This window comes from Phocoena phocoena, chromosome 15 (assembly GCF_963924675.1).
Source record: "Phocoena phocoena chromosome 15, mPhoPho1.1, whole genome shotgun sequence".
NCBI classification, from domain to species: domain Eukaryota; kingdom Metazoa; phylum Chordata; class Mammalia; order Artiodactyla; family Phocoenidae; genus Phocoena; species Phocoena phocoena.
In genome coordinates, this window is record NC_089233.1 from 73,068,990 (window position 1) to 73,089,149 (window position 20,160).

At 54.6% G+C, this 20,160-nt stretch overlaps 2 protein-coding genes and 1 non-coding gene across 7 annotated transcripts; 2 read left to right on the forward strand and 1 right to left on the reverse strand.

The window, feature by feature from the left end:
* The first annotated feature begins 285 nt into the window (after positions 1 to 285).
* On the forward strand, positions 286 to 7,090 carry CTSA (cathepsin A). Of its 2 annotated transcripts, XM_065892436.1 has the most exons (15): positions 286 to 342; positions 555 to 736; positions 1,281 to 1,392; positions 1,658 to 1,708; positions 1,799 to 1,885; positions 2,115 to 2,270; positions 2,611 to 2,702; positions 3,073 to 3,157; positions 3,730 to 3,821; positions 3,903 to 3,981; positions 4,069 to 4,208; positions 5,234 to 5,309; positions 6,012 to 6,101; positions 6,276 to 6,380; positions 6,636 to 7,090. In XM_065892436.1, exons 1-15 carry the CDS (start codon positions 289 to 291, stop codon positions 6,717 to 6,719), a joined length of 1,485 nt encoding a protein of 494 aa, XP_065748508.1. In that variant the 5' UTR covers positions 286 to 288; the 3' UTR covers positions 6,720 to 7,090. The 2 variants fall into 2 exon arrangements, with proteins under 2 accessions (XP_065748508.1, XP_065748509.1); XM_065892437.1 differs by lacking the exon at positions 1,658 to 1,708 and having other exon boundaries at positions 289 to 342; positions 6,636 to 6,719.
* On the reverse strand, positions 7,007 to 17,179 carry PLTP (phospholipid transfer protein). Of its 4 annotated transcripts, none has more exons than XM_065892432.1 (16): positions 17,106 to 17,179; positions 16,355 to 16,465; positions 16,169 to 16,268; positions 15,366 to 15,494; positions 14,637 to 14,792; positions 13,499 to 13,562; positions 13,335 to 13,398; positions 12,359 to 12,450; positions 11,052 to 11,228; positions 10,911 to 10,970; positions 9,454 to 9,618; positions 9,290 to 9,357; positions 8,112 to 8,154; positions 7,934 to 7,997; positions 7,772 to 7,848; positions 7,007 to 7,338 (listed from the first exon to the last, which is right to left on the reverse strand). In XM_065892432.1, the coding sequence occupies exons 2-16, from the start codon at positions 16,452 to 16,454 to the stop codon at positions 7,207 to 7,209; spliced, it is 1,491 nt and encodes a 496-aa protein (XP_065748504.1). In that variant the 5' UTR covers positions 16,455 to 16,465; positions 17,106 to 17,179; the 3' UTR covers positions 7,007 to 7,206. The 4 variants fall into 4 exon arrangements, with proteins under 4 accessions (XP_065748504.1, XP_065748503.1, XP_065748506.1 ...); XM_065892431.1 differs by having other exon boundaries at positions 17,039 to 17,179; XM_065892434.1 differs by lacking the exons at positions 14,637 to 14,792; positions 17,106 to 17,179 and having other exon boundaries at positions 7,207 to 7,338; positions 16,355 to 16,454.
* TRNAE-UUC (transfer RNA glutamic acid (anticodon UUC)) lies at positions 9,928 to 10,000 on the forward strand. Its single transcript has one exon. It is a non-coding gene; the product is annotated as a tRNA-Glu (tRNA).
* Positions 17,180 to 20,160: the final 2,981 nt, after the last annotated feature.

The following is a 20,160-nucleotide window of genomic DNA, read 5'->3' on the forward strand; positions in this document are numbered from 1 at the left end:
CCCCTGACTCCCTTCCCCGAGGCTCTGCCCAGGGGTCCTAGCGCCGCTGGCTCAGCCATCCCGCTTAGAACGGAGTCCCCGGGAGGCTGGGGGATCCTGGCCATCCACACCTGGGTCATCTGACCGCCGGCGCCCGGGATACGACCTGCGAGGCCCACGGACCTTCACCTGGTTTGACCGCCGCCGCCACCGCCCCCTCCGTCTTCCGGGTGCTCGGGGACGTGGGGGCGGGATAACAAGGAGGATGACTGTCACATGACGCTGGAGCACACGTGACTCGGAGTACACATGACTTCCCATCGCGGGCCACCTCCGGGAGAGCAAGGACGCGAGGGAGCAGAGGTGAGGGGAATCCGGAGGCTGGAAGGGATCCAGGAGCCCCCGGGGCGGGGCGCAGCGCGGCGCGGCGCGGCGCGGCGCGGCGGAGGAAGCCCAGCGGGTGGGAGCTGGGACTGGGCCTGGGCTTCCCTCGCTGATGAGCCGCCAGCTCTTCCCCAGGGGCGGCTGAGCAGCGAGCGAGCGAGTAAACAGCCGGCACCCGCTTCCTGCCGCAGATGGTCCGAGCCGCGCTGTCGCCGCCATTCCTCCTGCTGCTGCTGCTCTCCTGGGCGCCCCGAAGCGAGGCAGCCCCCGACCAGGACGAGATCCAGTACCTGCCAGGGCTGGCCAAGCAACCGTCTTTCCGCCAGTACTCTGGCTACCTCAGAGGCTCCGGCTCTAAGCACCTCCACTACTGGTCTGCAGCCCTGCCTTCCAGGGCGGGGTTGGGAGGGACACTGCGATGCCCACCGGGGGAGATGATAGGGAGGGGGGGTTCTTTTTTTTTTTTTAATATAAATTTGTTTTATTTATTTACTTATTTTGGCTGTGTTGGGTCTTCGTTGCTGCGCGCTGGCTTTCTCTAGTTGTGGCGAGTGGGGGCTACTCTTCATTGCGGTGCGCGGGTTTCTCATTGCAGTGGCTTCTCTTGTTGTGGAGCACAGGCTCAAGGCGCGCGGGCTTCAGTAGTTGTGGCTCGCGGGCTCTAGGGCGCAGGCTCTGTGCTTGTGGCTCACGGGCTTAGTTGCTCCGCGGCATGTGGGATCTTCCCGGACCAGGGATCGAACCCTTGTTCCCTGCATTGGCCGACGGATTCTCAACCACTGCGCCACCAGGGAAGCCTGGGCGTGGGGGTGGGGGTGGGGGGGTGTTATTAAGACCCCTGAAGGAGCCTGGGAGCAGGGAGGGCTGGAAGGAGCCCTCCCCCCACCTGCACCCATCCTAGCCTGACTCCCTCCCAGGTTTGTGGAGTCCCAGAAGGATCCCAAGAGCAGCCCTGTGGTGCTGTGGCTCAATGGAGGTCCGGGCTGTAGCTCCCTAGATGGCCTCCTCACCGAGCACGGCCCCTTCCTGGTGAGTGGAAAGCAGCTCAGTAACCCCTGGTAAGGGGCAGGGAGGGGACAGTTCCCAAAGGAAAGAAGCGGGGAAGAAGGAGAAAAGGACTTTGTGATCTTCTGAAGATGTGTCCGTTTCCTGAGCCTCAGTTTCTTCATCTGTACCATTGGCTTGACTATTAGTACCTTTCAGGGATTTTGCCCGATTGTACAGTACTCAGCACGGTGGCCCTTTCCCTCCCCCCAGCTGGCTCTCGGGACTTAGCCATCTCTTTCCTCCGCAGATCCAGCCAGATGGTGCCACTCTGGAGTACAACCCCTATTCCTGGAACCTGGTATCGCCGCCTCTGTGGGTCCTGTGGGGGTGTCTGGGCACTGGGATGGGGTGGGGAGCCCTCCTTAGCCCGTTTCCACTTCCCCTGTAGATTGCCAATGTGTTATACCTCGAGTCCCCAGCTGGGGTGGGCTTTTCCTACTCCGATGACAAGTCTTATGCAACCAATGACACCGAGGTGAGTCCGCTGCCTGCCCACGTGCCCCAGCCTTGCTGGGTGGCATGATGCGGGGAGAGAAAGGGCATGCCCTTGGAGTCCATCTGTGGCTCTGTTGCCTGCTAGGTGGTGTGGTTTGGACAAGTCACATCCTGTTGCACAAACAGGATGCGTTGGTGTCATTATCCCTGAGATTCTTTCTAGCTCAAACACCAACACTTCCCGATTCCCTCCATCCTGCCATCCCCAGGTGGCCCAGAGCAATTTTGAAGCCCTTAAAGATTTCTTCCGCCTCTTCCCGGAATACAAGGACAACGAGCTTTTCCTGACGGGAGAGAGCTATGCCGGCATCTACATCCCCACCCTGGCAGTGTTGGTCATGCAGGATCCCAGCATGAACCTTCAGGTGCAGGGAGGCTGCAGGAGGGAAGGGAGGCGTCTTGGGGTCATAGCCTTGTGGTTAGCAAAGGTCAAACAGGTCAGCGCCTCCATTCCAACCGGGTCTTCCTTCATAACATTCCTGCCACTAGCTGGCCTCTCCCCGGCCTGTGTGCCTTCCACAACAGGGAACCTACTCCTCAAGCTGCCAGCTCCATTCTTTACGTTGAGTGGCCTCCCCCGCCTCCACCCACTCCCACAAGCCAGCCTGGGTTTCAGTTTCCAGACTGCTGAAGGTCTGGGTGCAGGTCAAGGGAGGCTCTTCTTCCTCACCGTCCAGATGAGCTAACGCCCTGGGTGTTTCACAGGGGCTGGCTGTGGGCAATGGACTCTCCTGCTATGAGAAGAATGACAACTCCCTGGTCTATTTCGCCTACTACCATGGCCTTCTGGGAAACAGGTATGGGAGGGGACCGTTGCGCAATCTCTGGGGCGCAGCAGGTCATGGGACCTCAGGTCTGTCTGCCAGGCACATGATATCCTGGGTCCTACCCTGGTTGATGAGCAGAAGGCGGGGCTGGGTTTGCTAGAAAGGTTTTGGTGCTGAAAGGCCAAAGCATAGACATCAGAGTGTAAAGGGACAAAGGAGGGCTGCAGTGTGGCCCAGGGCAGCCAGGTTTTGGGAGCTACATACCACGCCCTGTGATAAATGTCATTGTTCCCTGGGATTAGATCCCTTGGGTCCAGGCCGTGATGGGAGGTTGAGAAGATGGGGTGTTCGCCTTCTCTGCTCACCATGGGCCTCAGCAAATCTCACTCATCTCCTACAGGCTCTGGTCTTCCCTCCAGACCCACTGCTGCTCTCAAAACAAGTGTAACTTCTACGACAACAAAGACCCACAATGCGTGACCAATGTGAGGTTCTGCCCCTGCCCTCCGTCACCCCTGAGAGCCCCCATCCTGAGAAGGGGACCACATCCCCTTTGGGGACTCCTCCCCCTCATCCCCCTGTTGTTTCCTATCCTGCACCCTTCAGCAATTCGATGTCCTCTGGGACACATGAGTATGGATGTGTTCCCACACCACTTCCTGTGACTTCCCTGTGAGGGGAAAGGGCTTCTCACTCATCCATCGTCTTCGATATGCCAGGACTGTGCTCAGCTATGGCAGTGTGGATTGTTCCATCTTCAAGAGTCTCCTTCAAGGGAGATGGTATTAGGCACATTTTCCAGATAAGGAAACTGAGGCCAAGCGTGTCGAAGTCACTTGCCTGAAGTCACAGTGCTAGGAAGTAGAGGCCTTAGGATTTGGACCCGGGACTAGCAGATTCCTTCCACTGAGCCTCAGTTTCCCTGCCTGTGAAGAAAGGGGGGAAAGGGTAGTGACCAAGCGAAGCAGGAGAGCAATAAATCTTAGGGCGCTGTTGGGGAGGTCATGGGGAGGCCAGGATTCTGTAAAGCATGGTGGCTTTTGGGGTATCATTGCAGCTTCAGGAAGTGTCCCACATCGTGGGCAGCTCCGGCCTCAACGTCTACAACCTCTACGCTCCATGTGCTGGGGGGGTGCCCAGCCATCTAAGGTGGGCCCTGCCGTGTGCCCCTTGGGCCAACCCCAGTCCCATCTGGAGGCTCAAGCACTCATCCCCCGACCTCACTTGCAGGTACGAGAAGGACACTGTCGTGGTCCAGGATCTGGGCAACATCTTCACTCGCCTGCCATCCAAGCAGATGTGGCATCAGGTGTGCAAGGGCCCACGCTTACCTCCCAGCAGGGTGGGGAGGGACAGGGCAGGGAAGCAAAGATCCTGACCCTCTGTGCCCCCCCAGGCACTGCTGCGTTCTGCGGGAGAGGTGCGTCTGGACCCCCCCTGCACCAACACCACAGCCGCCTCCACCTACCTCAACAACCCTCTCGTGCGGAAGGCCCTCCACATCCCCAAGCAGCTGCCCCGCTGGGACATGTGCAAGTGGGTTTCTGTGACCGCTTGTGGCCTGGGGGGTGGCGGGCTGTTGTTCCCAGGGATCCTTTGGCTAGGGTTTCTCAGTGGGGACACAGAGGGTGTTTGGGGTGTGACTGAATTGTACAATAGGATGTTCAAGGTCTCTGACCCCCCCGAAGTTGATTGATATTCAGCCACCTCATTCTTTTTTTTGTTTTTGTTTTTTTGAGTTCCCAACCAGGGATTGAACCCGAGCCCTTGGCAGTGAAAACGCAGGAGTTCTAACCACTGGACCTCCAGGGAATTCCCCCAGCCACTTCATTCTTTTTTTTTTAATCTTTGGCTGTGTCAGGTCTTCGTTGCAGCGCACGGGCTTCTCTCTAGTTGGCGGCGCATGGGCTCTATAGTTTGTGGCATGCAGGCTGCCTCGAGGCATGCGAGCTCAGTAGTTGTGGAACCGGCTTAGTTGCCCCAAGGCATGTGGGATCTTAGTTCCCCGACCAGGGATCCAACCCATGTCCCCTGCATTGGAAGGCGGATTCTTTACCACTGGACCACCAGGGAAGTCCCAGCCACTTCATTCTTAAGCAGCCACATTGGTTTTTAAAGTATCAATTACTTAAATGGTATTTAGTAAAAAGACATTCCAATCCCCAGCTCCTCCCTGACTCCAGTACCACCCTAGCTGCCCACATCTCCCATGACCCCTACAAGTAAGAGGGTGATGCCTGGCACAGCAGGGGCCACTCAGTTCCATTCTGATTGGTCAGCACGAGCCCTTATGCACTCATGCCAGTGCGGCCCAGCCATGTAACAAAGTGTCCCTGTACATTTCTAGATGGAGGAGAGTTGGGGACCTCTGAATTCCAGCCCCTCCCCCCCATCTAGATAAGTCCTAGAGAGGTTACATGCCCAAGGAGGGACTGAATCCCAGCTATCTGCCTCTTAGGCTGGAGCTTGGGAATAGGAGGGGATAGGGGAGGGCGTCTGATCTATTGTCCCTTTTTCTCTCCCAACCTGGACCTGGTCCTCCTGCCCATGTGCTCCTGCAGCTTCCTGGTGAATATCCAGTACCGCCGTCTCTACCAAACCATGTGTTCCCAGTACCTGAAGCTGCTGGCCGCACAGGTGAGTGGGGCCAGCACAGCTGGGTCCACCAGCAGCCTCAGGACCCTGGAGCAGTGTGGCGAGGCGGGGGCTCCTTCAGGGCACCACTCGGGACAGGGGAAGCTGAAACTCCAAGAAGTGAAGTCACTTGCCCTAGGTCCTGTGGTCAGCAGGGTCAGGATTTGAACCTGGCTCTGTCCCCACCTTATGCCGCTCTGCTGGAGGGGGCAGAGAGGTCCGCATCAGCCAAGGAGCCCTTAGGGTGAGAAGAGCTAGTCAGATCGTGTTACAGAGAGGCAGACTGGGGTCTGAGGTGGGAGAGGGCCTTGTCCAAGGTCACCTAGGAGATACTGGCAGAGCTGGGGTAGGACCAGGTTCTGTACAGCACAGTGGTTCGAGCATGGGCTCTGGGGTCAGACTGCCTGAGTACAAGTCCCTTTACTAGCCTACTAGCCAGGTGACTCTGGGCAAGTTTTTCATATATCTTGAGACTTGATTTCCCCATCCATAAAATGGGGTTATTGATGGTATCTACTACCTTCATAGGGAAAGCATTTAGCAGAGCACTGGGCAGGTAGGAAGTGGTCAGAAAACACAAGCATTTCCTGGTTTATGCTGTTTAGCTGGGCCTCTTGAATTCCCTGAGGGGAAGGGCTTGAACTGGGGAAGGGCTGGGGTTTGGGCTTATTCCAAACCCCCCATTTTTCCCCTGCCCTGCTTCAGAAATACCGGATCCTGCTGTACAACGGAGATGTGGACATGGCCTGCAATTTCATGGGAGATGAGTGGTTTGTGGATTCCCTCAACCAGAAGGTGAGCCCGGGGTCCCAGCCCTGGGGTTGGGCCGGTACTGGGGTAGTGCAGCGTGGCTCTGGCAGACAGAGGGGGCAAACCTGGAGGAGTTCCCAGCCCCTGAGGTCTTGCTGGTGGCTGTGAACAGAGATGACGGGGCAGCTACAGGCTGCTAAGTCTTTCCTGGTGGGGCAGATGGAGGTACAGCGCCGGCCCTGGTTGGTGGACTACGGGGACAGTGGAGAGCAGATCGCTGGCTTCGTGAAGGAGTTCTCCCACATCGCCTTTCTTACCATCAAGGTAGGGCCTGGGCCTGGTGAGGACTAGGGTGGCTGGGGGGATGGGGCAGGACCCACCTGTCCTTTCCTTCTGACCTCCTTTTATGCTGGGTTACCATCTGGCCCGTGGAAGGGCAAGTTTTCGGGGGAAGATGGGAAAAACAGATGGATTGGGGGAGCAGGAAGGTCACTAGCTAGAGGGGTCCAGTAGGATGAAGGAAGCACCCAAGGGCAGGGGTTGTACAGGGAAGGAATCTCACGAAGCTTTGCCCTTCAGGGTGCCGGACACATGGTCCCCACTGACAAGCCCCAGGCTGCCCTCACCATGTTCTCCCGCTTCCTGAATAAGCAGCCATACTGATGACCATGGGAGCAGCCCCCCACTGCCTGATCCAGCCCTTCCCAGCCTCTCCTGCCAGAAGGGAGGTCCTCCTTTATACAAAATGCCCCTGTGGGGCAGATCCCTGCCTCCAGAACTGACCCCACCCGCCTCTGCAGCCCTGTGCATCCCAGACCTGGCCCCAGCGCCTCACATATACAGTCTGGGGGGAGTTTGCACTTTTTAACTCACTGGGGTAAGGCCTGGTCCCCTCCCTGCTTAAAGAATGCCCTCAATGCACTGATCGCATCACAGGAACACAACAGAGCTCAGGACAGCCCACGGGGAGGGTGGACGGACTGTAATTGATGGATTGACTGTGATTATGGAATTAAATTGGGTACAGCTTAAAACCCCATCTTCTCTGTGGCACTGGGGGTTAGAGGACACTAGAGGCTGTGATGGGGTGAGGGAGGGGATGAGAGACGGTGGAGTCCTGAATGCAGCTGCCAGGGTCGGGGTTGAGGACTCAGACAGCTGCCATGGAGGGTGGCGGGGCACTGGGTGCTCGGGCGTCCCCGGTGTTGGCAGGCCGGTTCTTCTCAATCACCTCTCGCAGCCCTTTGGCAAAGTGGAGGTCAGCCCCGATGGTGAGGAAACCCTGTGCAGGGAGGCAGAGAAGGGAGTCTCTTCATTCCATTACCGAGAGCAGGGTTTAGAGACGGAGACAAGAGTCCCTGGCCTCAATCTAGTGGGAGAGGTGGAGCAGCAGAGCGGTTCTTATAACTCCCTATGAAGGGTGCTGAAACAGAGGCTGCAGGAGCACAACCTGTGGAGGTCAAGGAGGGCTTCCTGGAGGAGATGAGCTCTTAGCTAAGACCTGAAAGATTAGTAGGCACTGAGGGTAGAATCAGGGAAGAGTGTTCCAAGGTGAGGACACAGCCAGTGCAAAGGGCTGGACAAATCTGATATAAGATTAAAATAAGAAGAGGCAGTTGATAAGGGAGAAGGTAGGATCAGGTCACGGAGGGCACACAAGAGCTGTAGAGGGAGGGGAAGGCTCTGCCCTCCTTCCCCATCGCACCCCTACTCACCGCGTGGTTTGTCACCACCTCGCGCACAAAATCAATACCCTCGGGGAGTGGGATCTGCACCCCACGCCAGGTCCGCTCTGTGGATGGGAACAGCCAGCTCAATCTGGGCCCACCTGGCTCCCCTGTCCTTTCCCCCTCCCTCCTCACTTCTCCCAGCCCTACCATTAAGCATGGGCATCACCCCAATCTGCAACATGGTCTTCAGAGGGGCCTGCAGTGGGATCAGCTGGGAGGGAGGAGGGAGGAAGTTAGGGCAGCCTGTAGAGGGTGGGCTCGCCTTCGCTGCCCACCTCAATCCCAGCCCTGGCCCGCCCCCCCCGCCCCTCAATTCCCAGCTCACTGCCAGCGACTCTAACGCAGACTGGTTTGAGTAGATTCGGAACCTGTGGGGAAAAAAGAAGGGTCCAGTGGGCACGAGCCCTTGGAAGCTCCACCTTCTCCAGGCCACTCAGGCCTCTACCCACCCAAAGCCCCTGAGTTTCAGTCTTACATGTTACACCTACAAACCTTTCCAGGGGGTTCTACCAATTTCCAGGTGTGTATCCTTGGGTGAGTCATTTCTCCCTCTTTGAGTCGCCTTTTCTCCAAGTCTGCTACTTTTTTTTCCAGTTTTTTTGTTTGTTTGTTTAATTTCAAGTCTGCTACCTTTTATTTGTGGAGTACCTCCTATAAGCTAGACTTATGCTGATGGCTTTACATGTGTTGTTTACGTTTATTTAGCAAAACTTTCAGTGCTTACTCCCTGCCAGATACTGTGCATGTTAAAAAGTTAAATATTATTAAACTATCTTAAAATGCCACCTCATAACAACCCTAAGAAACAGGCACTATTACAATTTGCACTTTATAGAGGAGGCAAATGAGGCCCAGAGAGATTAAGTAATTTGCATAAGGTCACATAGCTGGCAAACTGCAGAACCTGTCTCCATAATCTAGACTCTTAACCTCTAACCTGCGTTATCTCATTTAACTCCCCAGAACAACGCTGTCCAGTAGAACTTTCTGTAAAACGTTCTGTATTTGCACTGCCCACACAGTAACCATTAGCTACATGTGGTTATAGAAATGAACAACTGAGGGACTATTTAATTGTAATTAAATGTAAATAGCCACATGTGGCTAGTGTCTGCCACATTAGACGGCACGTCCTTGGAAAGTAGGTGCTACTATTTTCTATATTTAATGCATGAAGAAAATGAAGCTCAGAAAGATAAAGTGACTTGCTTTAAGATCACAAAGCTAAGATGTGCAGAATCCATGTTTTCATGCACTTTGCTGTGTGACTGTAGGTGTGTCATTTAACCTTGCTGGGCCAGCTTGGTCATCTCTCATAATACCTGCTCTGGGTGGTGAGAATGCAGAGAAACGACACTAAAATGAAACACTTTTTATGCGTTAACAAGACCCCAGCTCTCCAGTGGCTTGTAGGTATGACTGCATTTTAGCTCCCCAGTATCTTTGGGCAGGTGTGATTACCCTGAAGACACTGAGGCTCAGAGAGGTTACAGGCTCACCCACCTGCGCAGGTCCAGCTGTGTGCGCAGCACCTTCCCCTGGAGTGCCATCTTGGCACTGAGACGGGCATCCTGTGTAGGAAGGTAGGGAGGGTGGTGTTACGGCCCCAAAGGGTGTCCGCAGTCCTCCTCCCCGATCCCTCACAGCCCCGACGCTGGTGTCCGTACCATGGTCATGCTGGACAGCTTGACCTCGGGCTGGTCGGGTGGGACCAGGGCGATTGTGACACTGGCAGTGACAGAGATGGTGGTGCCCGAGGGCTTGATGGTACAGCGTGGTGGCGCCGTGACCCGCAGCTCCAGCTTCAGCGGAGAGTCGATCACTGCCGGGCTCTGGGGACAGAGCAGGGAGGACAGGTCAAGTTCCAGACGGGTCAAGTCCTCCTCCCTGTTGAGTCCCTGGGGAGGAGGGGGTGGCTGTACCGTCTGGGAGCCCAGAGACACAAATGGGAAGACTGGTCTGGCTTCTGGAACCCTCCAGAACTGTGTCCAGCCTCTGCCTTTGCTCCGACAAGGGAATGTTTCATTCTAGGAATGCCTCCTTCCTTCTCTTTCTGCTTTCCTGAGTTCTCAGTATTCAGGACCCATCTCCAATCCAGACTCCTCCGGGACAGTCTCTTTGCGTTAAATATCCCAGGGAATTCCCTGGTAGTCCAGTGGTTAGGACTCGGCGCTTTCACTGCCGTGGCCCCAGGTTCAATCCCTGGTCGGGGAACTAGGATCCCGCAAGCCGCACAGTGTGGCCAAAAAAAAAATCTCAAGCTCCGTGCCATATCTCTTTTCTTGAAACTGCTGAGCTATTTCTTCTACAGGCAGTGTAGTGACCAAGTGCTTACTCTTCACCAAACACTTCACATGTATTAGCTCATTTAAACCTCACAATAACTGTGTGAAGCAGGTATTAAATTACACCCATTTTTGAGATGGGGAAATTGAGGCACAGAGAGGTTAAGCAACTTGTCCAAGTTGTTATTTAGTTGCAGAACTGGGACTCAGACCCAGGCAGTCTGGCAATAGTGTCCATGCTCTTGACAACACTTGGCCACGATCATGATGATGACAAGGATAGCATTCAGAGCAGCTGGTGTTGACTGAGCACTTCCTCTGTTGTTGTAATTGCTCCAAATGTATTAATTCATTTAATCTTCATGACAACCCTGGGAGGTTGCATAGTATAGAGGAGAGAGGCAGGGTGACTTGGTATCACACAGATTCCTATCTGAGTTCAAATCTCAGCTCCATCATTTACAAGGTACAACCAAGGACAGGTCCTTTAATGATCACTGAACTATTTCTTTACAAATTTTAACTCCCCATTAAACAAGGGAAGATAAGCATAAAGGATAATACATCAGTCGCTGTGAAAGCCCCTACACTGGCCGAGCTTGGGTTCTCAGCCCACCCTCATCATGGCTTCGTGAAGGAGACGGAGCGGGGGCAGCAAGCCCCCTTCACAGACCTGGAAACAGGCTTGGCCAAGTGAGCAGATGTGGCCACAGGCATTAGGCCAGGCCTTGTCTACTCCACAGCTGCCACTGGGGGCTCTACTTGCCTCACTGGTCCCAGCACGGTGTGCGGATGGCGTGCCCACCCCCCGGCCAGGTTCCTACCTCCCGCTGACTCACCAGCAGGACGATGTTCCCAAAGTAGGTGGCTCTCAGCAGCATGTCCAGATCATGGGGCACCTGGACCGGGGAACTGGGGATAAGGCAGAAGTTCCATCACAGGCCCCCTCTTGCCCATCCCACAGACAGACCCTGGCATACCTTGGCCCCCACCAGCGACAGCTTCAGGGCCCCTGCCTGGAAGTAGCTCTCCATGGCAGAGTCGAAGAAGAACTCAGAGAAGGCCACGTATACCATCCGCTCTTCCTCGGGCAGCTGGGGCTCCACCGCCCGATTGCGCAGGCTCCAGTTGCCCTCGGCCAGGGGAAAGAAGGCCCCCTGGGGTTGGAGGATCAGGGTCAGGGCCAAGGCAGACTAGCCCAGCACCCAGATGTCTCCAGGCCCTGTGGGGATGGTGGGGGGTTGGACCCGGTTGCTGTCCTTGGGGGACTCAACAGGTACTTTTCTTAAAAAGCATGGAAAGGAGGGTAGCAGGAGTGCTTCAAGGGAGCAATCCCATCAGACTGGAGAAGGGAGGCTCAGCAAAAGGTTCAAGGAGGAGGTAGCACTTGAGTGGGCCTTGAGACTAGATGGTAGTAATGATGGCAGCTGCTGCCTACACATACACAGTAATTCTTCTGTGCCCCTTACCTAGACCGACTCCTTTAATCCACATAACATCCCATGAGATTATCTTCTCTTTTTTTTTTTCTTAATTGTTTGGCCTTGCCACGCGGCCTGTGGGATCTTAATTCCCTGAGCAGGGATCGAACCTGTGCCCCCTGCAGTGGAAGCGTGGAGTCCTAACCACTGGACCGCCAGGGAAGTCCCGAGATTATCTTTTCTTACTGTATTATTTCCATTTACGTATTAGGAAACAGGCATAGAAAGGTTAAGCCACTGGCTTAAGATCACACAGCTAGTAAGTGGCAGAGCTGGGAGCTGACCTTCAGGCATTTTAGGCTCCAGAGTCTGTGCTCTGAAACTCTACTACACTCCACTGGGAGGGGCAATGGGAATGGCCACATACTAGTTGAGTGGCCTTGGACAGGTGCCATCGCCTCCCTGAGCAGGTCTCCACATCCCTAAAATGAGTATAACGTCACTACCTGATTTACAGGGTTGTGAGAGGATGAAATGAGATTGTGTGCGTTAGAGCTGAATGTTCAATTCCTTCAGGGAAGATGGGGGAAGACAGCATGAGCAAAGGCCCTGAGGTAGGAAGCGAAGGGCATTTTTTGGAACTAGTAGCTGCAGAGGAACAGGATGAAGTGAGAAAGTTGGGGCCAGACAAGATGAACAAGGCTGAGTGCCAGACTCAGGAGTTGAACCTGATTCTGTAGCCAGTGGGAAGCCACCGCATCCCCGGCAGTGGAGGGGCCGCATCAGAGCTGTGCTTTAGGGAACAAAACCAGCAATGTAGGGGAGAAGGAGGGGGTCTGGTTACACACACCAGCCAGACAGCTCACCCGGAATTCCATGTCCAGACTGCTGGCGGAGGCCACGGGATCCTTCACGAGGGAGTAGTCAATGCCAACGAGCTCGTCCACAGCGCTGCGCACTGCGGGGAGGGGCTTGAGTCCCGCAAAGCTGTATGATGCTGGGCAGGGTGCTTAAGCTCTCTGGGCCTCAGTTGCTCGTTCATAGAATGGTGATCCTAATACTCCCCTCATAGGGTTGTTATGAGGATCAAATTAGTTTTACGTGGAAAGCATTTAGTGCCTGGTGTGCAGGAAGTGCTCAACAATGTTAGCTGTTATTACTGTGGGAATTTTGTGGTGGTTTTGTTTCTTCGGTTTTTTTTTTTTTGCCGGGGGGCGGCCACACTGGGCGGCTTTCGGGATCTTAGTTCCCCGACCAGGGATTAAACCCAGGGCCACAGCAGTGAAAGCGCCGAGTCCTAACCACTCAACCGCCAGGGAAGTCCCTATTATTGTTGTTGGTATTACTACTACTACTATCATCAGTACATAGGTTTCATCAAGTCACTAAACAAGATGGCAAGGGATTCCCTTCTCTCATTGGTTTCCCCTGCCTTCTCCTTCCTGTCCTGTGCCCCTTGTATGTGGCGTGATGATCTCATAGCTTAGGAAAAGAGAATTCATGTTAATTGAGCTCCTATTAAGTGCCCGGTGATGAACACAAGTGAGGCCCCAACAGCAAGCACATATTAAGGATCTTGACAGCCATGCCCTCAGTCAACCCTCAGCAACCCAGGGGAGTGGTCCTCAGCCAGGCAAGGAAACCAAGTGAGAGAAGTGAGTACTTACCTTGGGTCACGCAGGAAGGCAGAGGCCACATTTGAACCCAGGGCTGTTCCATCACAGGGCTTGGAAGGGGCCTACTCAGGTGCTACCTGATAGCTGTGCACCCAGCCTCCTCCCCAGCCCCACTCCAGATCCAAGGCCGGGCCCAGAGCTCTCGGTCCCACCCGCACCAACTCACCAGGCACGGTGTCCAGCAGGGAGTTGAGAAGCACGGTCCCTGCATGGTAGAGCACGGGGCAGATCTGGGAGGTGGGGGCCAGAGTCAGGGTCTTTGAAAGAGAGGGCACGTCCACCCCCGCTGTCCCCCAACACCACCTGCCCCCCACTCGCCACTGCCCACACCTGCTGGTTGAGGAGGAAGCGCATCCCTGAGGTGATGAACACGGAGAGGAATTCATACACCTTCCTGTGAGGAGAGGAGAGGCCAGGTGAATCCAGACCCTGCCCCACCCCCAACCCAGGTCTGGGAGAAATCACAGCATCCAGAGATGGTGAGGGGTGGGGGAAATACCCCTACTTTGACTTAAATGACCACCTCTTTAGTGGAGGTTTTCCATGACTTGGGCTCAAATCCCCTTCTCCAGGCTGATTCTCAAGACCTCCTCTCCCACCCTGTCCCCCACCAGCCAAATGAATCTACCCAGAGTTCCTCAAATCTCCTCTGAGCATCCTCAGCTCCATATGCTTACTCATGTCTTCCCTTACACCCTCAATGCTCCTGTCCTGTATTTCCCCGTCTGGGTGCAGATGCTTCCTCTTCCAGGCAGTCCTCCTGGATTACCCTCCTCTGAACCTCCCTTCTCCAGAGTACTTTCTTGGTCCCTCTCTCAAGGCCCCAATGACAAATGTTTTGTCCCTCCAGTCAGGCTCTGTGCTCCTTTTTAAATCCTCAGGGCCTGGCATACACTTTGTTGAATAAATAAAAAATTGACCAAATTGACCAACACCAGATAATAAATCCACCATTTTCTCTCCCCCACCCTCTTCCAGAACCAGCACAAATTCCCCTTCTCAGCCCCAAACCTGGAACTATGTTATTATTTTTGTTATTAGTAGTAAGAGCTACCAATTATTGAGAAGCAAGTACACACCCAACCAAGTACACCACTGTGTACGCTGGTCCTCTCAATGGTTATTATTGAGAACCGAGTACACACCCACCCAACTAGACCACTGTGTACGCTGGTCCTCTCAATGGTTCTTATCTAAGTGGCTAGCCCATACTATATGTCAGGTACTGTTTTAAATATTTTTATATAGATTAAGATAAACAGTCCTCACATCTCATAAAGTAGGTCCTATTACCATCCCCATCTTACAGAGCTTCAGCGACTTGCCCAAGGTCACACAGCCAGCAAGTGGTGGCGCTGAGATTTAGACCCAGTTAGTCTGACTCCCAAGCCTGCACATTGTGCATTGCACTAAGCAGGTGGGCTGTGGGTCTCAAATGGCGTGCACTGGGGTTGGGGACGGGGCTTACTTGAAGGTTCCCCCAAAGGCTGCATGCATTCTGGAGACAGAGGCCTGGCAGGAGACGTTGGACACTTTGATCCGGCCAGTGGGATCCCGGGAGAGCTGCAGAGCGGTGTGGATGGACACACCCTCGGCAGAGGCGTTGATATATCCCCCATCGTAGCTGCGGTGGAGGTGGGGGTGGGGGGTTAATGTTCACTCTGGCTTAGAGCTTAACCAAGTCTTCACTGCCCTCCTCCCCACCCCCCTACATCATGACTGCTCTTAATAAGACTTTATTTACTTCTGCACAGTATACCGGACATTCTATGAATTGGGTAAGATTGTCCCTATTGTACAGATGAGGAAACTGAGGCTCAGAAAGGCTAAGGGGGACTTCCCTGGTGGCGCAGTGGTCAAGAATCCGCCTCTCAATGCAGGGGACACGGGTTTGATCCCTGGTCTGGGAAGGTCCCACATGCTGCGGAGCAGCTAAGCCCTTGCGCCACAACTACTGAGCCTGCGCTCTAGAGCCCGTGCTCCACAACGAGAGAAGCCACCGCAGTGAGAAGCCCGCGCACCGCAACAGAGTCAACCCCGCTCGCCACAACTAGAGAAAGCCCGCGCGCAGCAACGAAGACCCAACGCAGACAGGAAAAAAAAAAAAAAAAAAAGGCTAAAGGATTGCCCACAGCTCCACAGCACCCCCAGTCCTCCTGATCCGCCCTCCACTGCCCTGAGGGTGCCAGGTCCTCACAAGAACCAGTAGAGGAGCTGTCTCCGGAAGCGCAGCCCCAAGGAGCCATTGTTGATCTGTAGCATGAGCTCCTGCTCTGGCTGGAAATGGAGCTCAGAGGATGTCAGCTGCAGCTCCATGACCTTCACCCTGTGGGAGGAGACCTCAGGGTCAGATTCAGGACCAAGAAAAGGGGACCCCACCCAACCACAGCAAATTCATTCCCTCCTCTTCCAGTCCAGGCCTGGGGAAGCTGGCGTGGGTAGAATGAATTCTTCCATTGCCCCTCACGTACCCAACCTGTGCTTGGGTGGCGAAAACTTGGACTTGGGTGGGTCAGAGACTAACTTCTCATGACCCAGGTGTTAAATGTGAGCTTCACCCCCTCTTTTAGAAGTCTTCCTTCCCTTCCCCACCCTGGGATTGCTAGACCCTGTCCCCACTATCCTAAACCACAGGACTTTATCTCTGGTTCCTCTGACCTCTCCCATTAGCTCCACCCGGGTGGCCTACATCCCACTCTCATCCACCGGCAATTTTCTTGACTCCGCCTCTCTGGAGCTCTTTGGCCAGCCTCGGTTCCACAGGTTAGGCTTCACTTTTCTCGGTCCAGACTACATTTTTAGGCCACGCCCACCTCCTTGGTCCCGCCTCTGTAGGCAGTCTAGGCCTTTATCTTTTCGGGCCTCATTCAGTGTCTTAAGTCCAGCCTCCTCGATTTGGCCACGCCCACATTACGCTCAGGCATCCTGTCTTCGAGACTCCGTAGGTATTTCCTAAGCCCCGCCCCCTACCAAGACCCCGCCCCCTCGGCCCCCACTTACTCAGAAATATTGTAGTAAAAGTGGCCCTCTCGGCCCCGCAGGTCCGGAATGGTGATGGTCTCCAGCTCTTGCTCCAGAAAGCGCAAACCCTCCTGCTTCACTGAAGCAGCAGTGAGACCCTTAGCTCCTGCACGCCCTGCCGGTGCCACTCCACCCACAGCCGCCCCGGCCCGCCCCCACTCTTACCTAGCTCGAGCGCCTTGGAGGTGATGCGGATCTTGCAGCCGGGGAGCTCAGCCTGAGCGCCAGCCAGCAGCGCTAGAAACAGGGCCCCGAAGAGGGCCATGGCGAGCGGGCCTGGGGGTGGGGTGGGATCGCGGGAGTCATCCGGGCCTCTAAAACCCACTCCTCGGATGGCCAACCAAAAGAGGGGACTGGCCGGGATCGTTAAGCTTGAGATAGCTCTTCGGGGAACTTGGAACCAATATCATTGCCTCCATTTGACAGACGCGGAAACTGAGGCTCATGCGACGTGCGCTCTGGCTCCCAGAGGATTTGGGGCACGGGGGAGAGGAAGGGGACCTCCTCGGCTCGCTTTTGCAACCACCGCATGACGAGTTTGGACCTCCCGGGGACCAACAACCTCCCTCCCTCTCCCAACAACCTCCCTCCCTCTCCCAACAACCTCCCTCTTCCTCTGCGGCGGGCGGGCGCGGCTTGCACGTTACCATGGGAACGGTTGCACGCGCATTCCTCGGGGGTAACTTGCGGTCTCCTAGGCCCCGAGCCGGAGGAGCCAAGGGAGAAAGCTGCCGGCCCGACCTCCGGCTCCCGGGTCTCCCGGCTCCTCCAGGTCCTAAATACCTGTCGTCGGGCTTCTGCCTGGTGCCCCCCGTTTCAGCGCCCTCCTTCAAGGGCTCTCTTCCCCACCCCGGGCTCAGTAGACCACGCGGCCGGGCGAGGGTCTGGAGGTGGATGGGGACGCGCCCCAACTCACTCAAAGGTGGAGCTGGTGGTCGGCGCGGTCACGTGGGGCGGCGGGCAAAGCAGGGGATCCAGGCGGCGGGGTCTGGCGGGCAGCGCTGTTCCAGCCGCCTTTATAAAGACGGGCCTCCCCGACCCCCCTCCTCTCTCCCACTCTCCCCTCCTCCCTCGGGGGTTGGGAGGGAATGGGGCGGGACGCTGGCAGCCGGGAGGGTGGAGAGGGCTGTACGGAGCCCCGTGACAAGCCTGGCCGTTGTCAAGACAAGTGGGGGACCCAAGCCCGGCAGGAGGGAGGGAAGTGCAGAAGTCAGCCCGCCCAACCCCAGTAATCCCTGCTTTGCTGGGACCTTGGTTCAAATGCCGGTTACCCAACTCCTCCTGCGTGATCTCGAACAAGTCATTTCACTTGGGTTCCTGAGCCTCAGTTTCCTCATCCAGCAAAATGTGTGTGACAATAGGAACTACCTCTTAGGCCCAGGGCAAGCCACAGAGTCAATGCCCAAGGCACGTTTTTTTTCCTTCCCTTCCACCCAGAATCATCTCAGTACCTCTCTTTGCCAGGTTTCACTATGGGAAGCCCCACGGCCACCCCACGCCCACTGTCTCTGTGTCACTGCCTGCGGATCTTAAGGGCCCAGGGACCTCTCCCACTGGGGTTCATCCAAATACTGCCAGCCCAAGAAGACAGCACACAAGCTGCGGGAATCACCTGGAGAGAGGTTTGGCATTTCCCCAGGGACTGTGGATTTTTGGTGAGACTTTGGAGCTAGGTTCTCTGCACGTGCACTGCCTGTCGGTGTTCCCAGCTCCTAGGATGGGCACAGAGTGGGTGCTTGCTACCTTTTTGTTATCAAATGCATGAAAGTGGAAAGGAGAAACGATGATTAATGTCTGTTGAACACATATTTAGCACAAAGCACGAATCCAGGCATGATGACCAATTCCTCCTAATTTGCCCAGAACTTTCCCAGATTTTGAAACAGAAAGTCTCCCTTCCAGGGAGCCCCCTCAGTCCCAGGGAAACCGGGATGGTTGGTCACCTGAGATCTAGATTAACTTGTTTTATCTTCTTTTATTTATTTATTTTTTTGTTTGTATTTATTTTTGACTGCGTTGGGTCTTTGTTGCTGGGCACGGGCTTTCTCTAGTCGTGGTGAGCGGGGGCTACTCTTCGTTGTGGTGCGCAGAGTCCTCATTGTCATGGCTTCTCTTGTTGCAGAGCACGGGCTCTAGGTGCGCGGGCTTCAGTAGTTGTGGCACGCGGGCTCAGTAGTTGTGGTGCATGGGCTTAGTTGCTCTGCGGCACGTGGGATCTTCCCGGGCCAGGGCTCGAACCCCTGTCCCCTGCACTGGCAGGTGGATTCTTAACCACTGCGCCACCAGGGAAGCCCTGTTTAATCTTCTTAACAACCTGTGAGGTTGGCATTATTATGAACCCTCTTTAGCAGGAAACTAGAGGTAAAGACAATCCTTGGCTACCACTGGGGAGCTCAGAGACTGTTCATGGCAGGGTGGGAGGTCAGAAGTGAGTGTTTACAGCCCAGTAGTTAAGTGCTTTGACTGTGTTCGAAGGGTTCAAATCCTAGACTGTCAATTTTTAGATGTATGACCTTGGACCCCTTACTTTAGCAGCTGTAAGCCTCAATTTCCACATCCTCAAATGGATACAATTAGATTATTGCAAGAATAAATTAAACAGGCATAGTGCATGTGCCGGGCATGATAACGGCACACCATTAACGCCATTAACCAATAAATGCTAGCTAGCTATTGTGATTAGGGGCACAGATCACAAGCAAACAAGGCAGAAAGGGTGTAGGAGGGGAACAGAGAAAGTGCTAAGGATATCCAGAAGAGGAAGTGCCTATACGCCTTTGAACTCTAGTAACCCTCACTCTTCCCGGAGTCTGGCTGAAGCAGAAAACCTGGTGAATGTTAGTTTTTCTTTCCTCTCGTTTTCTTAACTGGAATGCAAGCTGTCTTTGTATCATTGTTATCTCTTACAGGGTCTTGGCCCCTGTAATTTACTGTCCCCAGAGCAGCCCCAGTGAACTTTAAATGTAGCAGTGTGACACTGGGCCAGTGGTTTAACCTCCATGGGCCTTTGTTTCCTCATCTATAAAATGAGGACAATCAAAGTACCTCCTTCTTAGGGTGGCTTGTGAGGATTAAATGAGTTAATGCATGTAAAGGGCTTAGTAAGCACCTGGCATTTATTAAGGGCTCAAAAAGTCACTACAATTATTAGCATCATTTAGCCATCATTCAGTGGCTTTCCACCACACTTGAAATAAACTGCCTCCATGCCCTGATTTCTAGACACATGAAAGGACCTTTTCCTGTCTCCTTTCCCACCACTCTCAGCTTTTTCCTTCTGCTCCAGCCACACTGACTTTTTTTTTTTTTTTTTTTTTTTGCGGTACGCAGGCCTCTCACTGTTGCGGCTGCGGAGCACAGGCTCCGGACGCGCAGGCTCAGCGGCCATGGCTCACAGGCCCAGCCGCTCTGCGGCATGTGGGATCTTCCCAGACCAGGGCACGAACCCGCGTCCCCTGCATCGGCAGGCGGACTCTCAACCAGTGCGCCACCAGGGAAGCCCCCACACTGACTTTTTGGTTCCTTGAACATGCAAGTGAAATTCTTTGCTCAGGTCCTTTGTAGTTGCTGTTCCCTCTGCCTAGAATGCTTTTCCCTCTGATCTTCTCATGGCTTGACTCCTTGTCATTTTGGTCTCGGCTTAAATGGCCCTTCTTCAGAGAGGCCTTCCCTGCCTACCTAGGAGTTAACTCTCAATCACATCAGCCTGGTTAATTTTCTTTATAGATCTTATTCCTATTTAATATTGGTTTATTGTCTGTCTCCGTGAGAGCTGGGATCTTGTTCACCACTTATTTCAGTGCTAAAACAGTGCCTGGTACAGATCAGGTACTGGGTATATATTTGCTGTGTAACTGAACTGGTTTTGGAGCCCTTGAGTATCTCCGGGGAACGGGCGATACCTACACCACCCCGGGATTCTTTACCAGCTCCTGCCTCTGTGAGTTTCAGTCAGACTGACTCTAAACATA

Excerpts from the sequence above, each read along its gene's own strand:
- CTSA (XM_065892436.1), top strand. The coding sequence starts at position 289 with ATGACTTCCCATCGCGGGCCACCTCCGGGAGAGCAAGGACGCGAGGGA. Across the intron at positions 1,393-1,657 it reads CCGAGCACGGCCCCTTCCTG|ATCCAGCCAGATGGTGCCAC; the intron begins GTGAGTGGAAAG and ends TTTCCTCCGCAG. Across the intron at positions 3,822-3,902 it reads GGGGTGCCCAGCCATCTAAG|GTACGAGAAGGACACTGTCG; the intron begins GTGGGCCCTGCC and ends CCTCACTTGCAG.
- PLTP (XM_065892432.1), bottom strand. The coding sequence starts at position 16,454 with ATGGCCCTCTTCGGGGCCCTGTTTCTAGCGCTGCTGGCTGGCGCTCAG. Across the intron at positions 12,451-13,334 it reads CCTGCTGGACACCGTGCCTG|TGCGCAGCGCTGTGGACGAG; the intron begins GTGAGTTGGTGC and ends CCCTCCCCGCAG. Across the intron at positions 9,619-10,910 it reads TTGGGAACATCGTCCTGCTG|AGCCCGGCAGTGATCGACTC; the intron begins GTGAGTCAGCGG and ends CTCTGTCCCCAG.